At 49.9% G+C, this 8,084-nt stretch overlaps 1 protein-coding gene across 1 annotated transcript; it reads right to left on the bottom strand.

Annotated features, from left to right (window-relative positions):
- Positions 1 to 4,896: 4,896 nt before the first annotated feature.
- Positions 4,897 to 6,611, bottom strand: T069G_09836 (eukaryotic and archaeal DNA primase, large subunit domain-containing protein; the record flags this gene model as incomplete). Its single annotated transcript, XM_056177046.1, has 4 exons — positions 4,897 to 5,059; positions 5,151 to 5,758; positions 5,824 to 6,365; positions 6,422 to 6,611. 4 exons carry the CDS (start codon positions 6,609 to 6,611, stop codon positions 4,897 to 4,899), a joined length of 1,503 nt encoding a protein of 500 aa, XP_056025524.1.
- Between the last annotated feature and the right edge of the window lie 1,473 nt (positions 6,612 to 8,084).

Genomic DNA, 8,084 nt, shown 5'->3' with positions numbered 1-8,084 from the left:
CGCACATGGGGAAGGGCTTCAACATGATTTACGATTCATCTTTTACTATTCCTGTAAGCATTGTGCCGTAAACAGATCGATCAAGCTGTAGGCAATTCCTCAATTATTTCCCTCTTTTTTGTCGCTGGAGCCTGGCCATGGTGGTGAACTGTATGGAGCGAGTATTACTTACCTAGCAGGTACTTCAAGGCTGAATGGATTCTCACGACTTACACCGTGAAATGACCTCCCAAGCCGCCCGCCCGATCGGGCCGCACGAACCGCCTAGAGTTGCCGCGGATCAGACATTCCGTCTTAGCCGTCTGTTTGTCCACACGGCAGTTGTTCCCATCGTACCATTTTTCCTGCAAAGAGGCATTTAACCTGTAACAAAATATAGTGCTCCGTGGTAGTCTCTTGGGGGGAAAAAAGGCTCACGGACACAGGCGCCGCATTCTGCAGCCCGTTCCTTACGGTAATCAAGCACAAGTTCCCTAGGGGGACCGGGGGTCAGAGACAGAGAGTCAGCTGGCTCAATATTGGGCCACCCCTCGTGAAGTCTGTAGTTCTTTTTATGCGAGGAATAATGAGAATAGTACGAGTAAAGTGAATCATATCATGCATTCGCTTGCACACGGGAGAGATCACAATATGCACACAAGGAGGGCGTACGGGTGCCGCAGAGACGCGCCCCTTTTGGGGTAGCTCCGTGGTTGTACTGGGAATATCGCCCAGTTGAGCAGGTCCGCGCACACGAGTAAGGGAACTCGGCTGGATGCTAGGATATTGACGCTCTTTCTCTGTCTCTCTCTCTCGCTTGTGAGGAGGATATGCGAGGGCGGCTGTTCCTGAAACTAGGTAGATGGAGATTCGGATATCCGACCGCCATTGTCTGATCTTGGGGCAATCAGATGTTTCTCCAAACTAGTTCCCAAAGAGTGCCATCCTCGGACATCCATGCTCAGGCCTGGTCAGTCGAACCAAGGCCGGGCATCGTTCAATTCATGCAATAAACCGCCTGTCATTGTGGCATCAGTGAGGTGAGGGGGAGCGCATTCTGGGGGCTAATACTGCGGTTGCATCTCCGAGGGAGCACTCTACTTGCCGCTGTCTCATTCACAACTTTCACCCCCGAGCCGTAGCCGTTCCATGCAGAAGCGCGGGTTGGAGAAAGGACGAGGCCAAAGAGGATTCGGGGTTTATGGTTCACATGACCTCTGCAGAGTGGCACTATCGCGCGAGCCCAGCCTCCCTTCTCGAGTCTAAACGCAGGGCAAAGGCGCTGAAAAGCTGCGTATACACATGCGCGCGTGTACATCTTGCATGCGACTGTTCCATATGGAGAAGCATCCAGATTGGACGAATCGATATTTGCTTTTCTGGATTTAGCGGCCAGTGAGAGCCATGGGATTGTATTACATAGCAGGTACATAGGTATGGGCAATGGGATTTTCGCTGCGCTTTGCGCGGCAAATCAAACTCGCCAAACAGACTGCAGGGAGTAAATCCGTGCCTGGGGGAGAGGGGAAAGGGACTCGGAAGACGGATTTATTGTTTCTATTGGCCGAAGGATCACTGATTCTATTGGCTGGACAGCAGCAGCTGAAGGAAGCAAACTTGGACAGGATAGGATGAAATAGAGAGAAAGATACAGACAGGCGAAGCAGATTGATACCGCTCTTGGACGACTGGCGAGGATTGCAAGGAAAAGATAAGGCATGGATGGGCACATGTGCATGTAATGTACATGTATGCAATCATCAAATAGCACCGCCAAGGGGAGCAAATATTGGCTGGGCTTCGTATTTTGCTCTGCTGCACGCCTTTTCTGTCATCTTTTTGTCCTGGTTCATGATTACACAGACGCTTCGTACATGTGATGATAAAAGGGGAACCCAGAAGAGCTGAGGCAGAGCAAAGACACGGGAGAGCGACTGGGGGATCGTCCGCTACCGCCTTTTAGATCCCATTACGGAGCCTCCCACGACGGCTATTTCCGCTGACTGGGCGAGTTTCGCGAGTAAGGGAAATCGGGGATCCTGGTAGAGGGACATGGGACGAGGAGAGATGCGGGCGCTGGTGTAAGAGAAGGACTGAGCGTGGTGGCATTGGCGTTTAATAATAGCAGCAACACCGCACAGAACGGCATAGCATAGCACAGCATTTCGATCCTACATACCTGCACGCACGAGCATTAGCATTCGATGTAATGTAATGTAATGTACACTTCATTTATGAGCATGAAGAAATATAGTAGGCAATGCACTGCATGTACATGAGAGCTCATTCGCCTGTGTCACAACAAGCACGTCCCTCCCCCTCCCCGCATCTTGGCGGTCCAAATCCACGTCACATCGCGTCGGCCAGTCGCGACGAACCTGTTCTTCTCACGATGGCCTCTCGTTCGCCGTGGATTATTGGGGGAGGGGGCCGTGGGATCAATGGGATCCATGGATTCTCCATTTTGACGCGCTACTCCGCACCTGAGTGAGCGCAAATAGAACGTGCTGTAGCTAATGCCTGTTTCTATCCTGTGCTGTACTGTACTCTTCGCTGAGAATCCCAGCATTCTCGTTTTCTAATACATATTCCCGATATTTGTCATTGGATGTCACTCAGTTATACCGAGCAGGAGTACCGATTATTACAGACAAGGCTGATGCCTCCTGTCAGACGCTACTCCGCACGCTGCATTCTCCGCTGACACATCTCTCTATCTCTGCCGTCGATGCCCTCACAAAGCCGCTCGCTCTACTGCCCCCCTGATAGTTAATTCCATGGTGCTGGTCGAAGCTACGCGTACACGTACACACTGTCCCTAGGCTTCTGTATTCCAAAAGATACAGGGCATCCCGCTCATTGGTTGATAAGCCGGCCAGCCTTGTCCATGCTTCCCAAGCCTTGCCCTGTTGCCGTCTGTCTCCATCATTTCGACCCCAGAATTTGCCGTCATCGCCGCGCAATGATGCAATGCGTGCCTGTCAACAGCACACACTCTCTCTTCAGCTAGATATCCATGTATCCGTAATTGGGACAGCTATGTTCAGAAAGAAACTCTCCTTTTGTTCCCCTCTTTCTTTTAATCCACATTCAACGGCCCCAGTCGTCATCATCATCGCGATATCGAGCACACGCCCAGAAAGAAAGATGCATTTTGGCCCTAGTCGATCGATGCATCGGCAACATCCTCGCACAGCCTGTCTCACCCCCTCCCAAACCTGCTCTTCACTCACGATCTGTAGATGTAGACATAGCCATCATCTATATGCAAGCCTTGTTCAAAAATAAAACATTGCAGCCGACTATTCATTTTCTTGGTTTAATACCTACATACGCGACAGAAGCATTCACACACACACACTCACCCTGGCCCATTTCTAGCCCCCTCGCTTGAATACAGATGCAACCGCAAATCTCCCCCAATTCAAGCGTCGGATGCAGCACTCACGATATTCACGAATCCAGGGAATCAAAAGACATTCACTTATCCAGCACAATCTGAGACCCCCTGCCCCCCCAAACTAGCAACATGCCCCGTGTCGTCATCGTGCTCCCAAACTAAAGAGAGCGAGAGAGAGAAAAAACCGACCCTTGTTTGCTTTGGTCTCATTTCTGCTCGCCCGCACACGCCCTCCTCCGTATTTCTGATATCATCGTGCAGCAGATTGTTTTAGCTCGATGCTACTACACCCTTGTCTCCTCTCCTTCCGCACTCATACCGTGAAAAAAAAGAGAACAGCATCTCCGTATCGCTAGAAAAAAGACGGACGCTTTTTAGTACACGTATCGAATTTTTTACATGGGGGTTAGCACACCCACTTCCCATTTCTAAGTGTGTGTTGACGATAAGTCTATTTTAAGCCCGTTTTGGACCGTTTGACGGAAAACGGAAGAAGTTGAAGATATAGCGCGCATGAAATTGCGACTATTGATACCGGGAATGGAGGACTCTCGGGAATCTCACGGTTGCGTTTTTTGATGGATCCCTCTTCAAAGATGAGCCCATTCCATGATTCCATCCATCAGCTCATTTGATTGCCTCGGCATATTCGGGCGTCTTTCGCAATCGAAATACCTCAATGCCTCACTTCACTGTTCCCGCGCTACATGTAGTCAAAGATAAAACAAAAGACGATATAGCCTCCAAAACCACGAACTATGTCCGACTTTGATACGCTTTCTTCCCTCCACCCCCAGTTTATACAACTATCCAGCAATACCACCAAGAACCCACACATCCCCTCCCCTCGATTGTCTTCTTAAAAACCGGGGCTCGTGAATCGTAACACATCTGGGCGTATGCCTAAAGGCACCTTTATCCCGAAAACCCCAAGGGTCCCTCCTCGTCAAGTCATGATGAGATGATGCATGGCTTCTGTATGTATGCACTACATCATTTCAGAAAAAAAACAAGGTGCATGAACCAAACGCCCTCGGTACCTACATCATTAGCATCATTGGCAACCGGGTCACTTGCCTTAGCTCGCGTAGGGGTCTGAGCCAGACGAGAGACGGACGTCAAGGGGAGGGGCGTTGGGCTATGAAAGCCCAGGTGGGTTTTGTTTTGGGTTGGACAGGCTCAATCAAGATGAGAATGGTGGGCTGATGGGTTGGCGATGATCTTGATGACGCTGGTGAAAGCCGTGTTTGATGTAACCCGGCTTGGTTGGCATTAATGGTGTTGAGAGATACCACCTCATCATGATACATACAGTCTTGACGCAAATGTTGCCCAATATCTCATATCCTAATACAGTTTGACAAAACGCCCAGTTGCTTCATCCCTCCCAAATGCTTCCCTCTATCTTGTAGCCCGTGACAGAATGGCGCTACCATCTGTGTCACTCCCTCATGTAAAACGTGTAGCCAATGTATAGACAATTTGTAAACAATGTGTAGCCAATGTGTGAATAATGTTTAGCCCTCCATCTTGACATCAGTCTCCTTGCCAAGATTCTTCAACAGGTAGCTTCGTTTAAAGTACTCGTTGGGATGCACAATTGTCTCGAGCTGATTAGATGTCATGACACCTTCATCCTTTGCCTTTTTAATCTCGGCCTTGTGTAAGTGTTCAAACACGCTGTGTAGTTGAATTAGCCTCACCGTAATATTTGCAGATCGTGCTCTCGGAATGTAAATCCCAATGACAGGAACAGGGGCAGGCAACTTACCGGTTACATGCCATGTGAAACTTTTGATTATCCTTGTCTTCCTTGACACCCTGTAGCACCGATCTGTCAGATACCCCCATGGATTGTACCAAAGAGGTCAAGTTTTCCAGATTAAAGTGCCGGTACGGGCAGCCGTGAGCCTCGCCAGGTCCCGGAGGATGCTCAGTGAGAATCTTCTGACAGCTAAACGGGCTATAGCCGCCGCCTCGTCGATTCGTGTCGCCACCGACATCTCCGTAAGCGTGGCGAATATTGTACCGGTATTCCTTGTTGAATGTGTCATCTGTCACCTTGTGAAAGGCGCCCCGCCAAAACGCGAGACACTCTTCCAGGTTCAGCCCGATGCCCTTGAGGAACAGTGTGTACTGAAGACGACCGTAGTGTTTAAGGTGAGCGTCGCGACGCAACGACCGATGCAGGTTGGACATGCATGCAGGGAAATGTTGTGAAAGATTGTCAACATTGGCAGCCGAGATTTGCGCACCAGTGGGCGCTGTCGATCCAGACATGTAAGCCGAGTCGGGAGTAATGAAGTTTTTGGAGAGGTGGTTAAGGATGGGCGTCAACCGGTCATCTTCGTCAAGCCGTGGCAGAGCCCGAGCTGTGAGCTAATCATTGAAGATCTCATGTTAGTTTACTGAAAAGCTGTGATGGACAAGGCCGTGCGACTCACCTCTAGTTGTCTCTCAAGCCGGCTCGTAAACTCTGCTACAACCATGCTCGATTGCTCTCTCCCAGGCACATATGCCTTTCCAGCTTTCAGGAACACACGTCGACTCTCCACCAAGTCGGGCACTCGCTCCCAGTCCACTTTGAACCATGTCCCATCCTCGCTGCTACCTTTCTTTCCGCTGACCATGGCTGCCAGCTCGGCGCCATACCGTATCTTCTCATCCTCTGTTACGGGCTCCCACCAGTCGAGATCCAAGCTGGATACGAATGTAGATCGCTCGCTCAAATCGTCACTGTTGAATCGCATTCGGAACAGCATCGTCTCAACACGAGCAAATCTCCGGCGCAGGTCTTCGGTAGAGGAGAAGGCGAGCCTCAGGATGAAATGGCTGTAGTGGTCTTTTTGTCGTTGCGAGAGCAGCTTTGTGTTGCTAGAGCTGTTGGAGTCGAGAGGGAGGTATTTGTCGAGGATGGGCTTCATGTGGGTTGCTGTCTCGGCAGGCGATCGGTTGCGAAAGGAGCATGCCTCAAGCTCGGCCAGGACTGTGCCGTGTCAGACTCTGAATATTGAATTATAGTAATGAGTAGCCTCGCATTACCTCGTAGTCGGTCAATGGCCCATTGCTCAAACTGCTCAAGTGTGATGTCTGCTGTTGGGGCATCTGCGTAAAAGTTCAAGCGGTGGGGGTACTGCGTGTCCTGGAATTGCGGCGTTGCAAACTGCTTTTTCCGGTAATCGACGACATTCCGCCTCTTGGGGTCGATTCTGTTGTAATCCTGCCGCATCATGATTGCTGGCTGCGTGTGAAGCTGAAGCTGAATCTGGTGCTTTCGAGGTGGATTTTTGGTGGTTGAGAGTGGCAGAAGTGTGGAGGGACGCGACTTGACGCGTCTCGACGTGGGGCACGGCTGGAATCAATTAAAACCCATGGTGCCCGGTACTTGTCTGGCACTGCGATTGGCGCTACGGCCTAGGTACCGGTACCTTGCATCAGCAACACCAAAAGTTGGGACATCTCCATGTTGCCAATACTAGCTCAGAGCTCAGGTACTTCTAAACTCGCCGATGCAATAGAGGAAAAATTGATTCGTCAAGGAACATAATTGAATATGCACAGCATTGTCCGTCCTAGTATCCATTCAGCTTCTTACATATTGTAAAATTGGCGTGTGCTTGAGATGCTTGATAACGAGATTATTAACTCTCCCAAATCTCTTTCGTAAGGTCATGCGTCACATTTACAGGATCAAGTTCCCAATACCTTCTCATATCGAATCTCACGTCCAAGCCCTTGTCCGTCACAGCCAAGTGCTAGGATTCACTGTTCCTCCATAGCACAGACAGCTGCTGATAGCATGGATGCTGGCAGCTCGCTAATTGGACCCCGAAGCACCTTCACCTTGACGGTAATATCGCTTGGCTATCACAACTTGGCAATTTGGCATTGACCTTTTGATCGAATGACCAAAAAGCATCAAAGCACAGTCACGGGCACGCATTCGCTTGCCCAAAGAGGGAAGCCGGATGGAAATTCCACAGAGGCAAAAAGAAGACGAAACAAAAAAGAAATTGATTCCCCTTGCGTGGAATTGAAATCGATCTCGTGACCGAGACAGGGGTCGAACCTGCAACCTCCTGATATACTTGATCGTAGTCAGACGCTCTGCCATTGAGCCACACGGCCATTGAATTGTGGCTGAGGAGCAGGGGTAGGCGGTTCAAGAATGCTTCGAGCGTGGAAACTGAGAAAAGTAAAACAAAAACTCGACAGTTTCAAAAAGAAATGCCCATTCCAATCCAATGGCGAATTGAAACAGGATGATTTGTATCATTGACCGAGACAGGGGTCGAACCTGCAACCTCCTGATGTACTTAATCGTAGTCAGACGCTCTGCCATTGAGCCACACGGCCGGGATCTTGTCACGTGGAGATAGCCTGCTAAAGTGACCCATGAATTGAGATGAGATGAGATGAGCGACTAAACTTCAAGGATACCAGCAAAGTATTGAAAGTTATTGGCGCTAGCTCAGCCAATTTGTACGTTATAATTCAGCCCCCGCTTTTCCAACGAGTCCACTTGTTCGCCAAAGCCGATGCACGTTGCGGCCCTTCGGAGCGGATGACGTTATGGTGATAAGCTGGGGATTTCCATTGGAGCATCACATGCCCCATGATTCGACAGCGGTGTTTCTTTTTCTTTTTTTTAATCTTTCTGGGCGTTGTTTGCCCGCCGATCTGAGTTTTCAGTTGTCCCGGCTGT

The sequence above is a fragment of the Trichoderma breve genome, chromosome 6 (genome assembly GCF_028502605.1).
Source record: "Trichoderma breve strain T069 chromosome 6, whole genome shotgun sequence".
Lineage (NCBI taxonomy): Eukaryota > Fungi > Ascomycota > Sordariomycetes > Hypocreales > Hypocreaceae > Trichoderma > Trichoderma breve.
The sequence above is the reverse complement of the archived record's forward strand: the minus strand, read 5'-3'. Positions and strand labels throughout refer to the sequence as shown.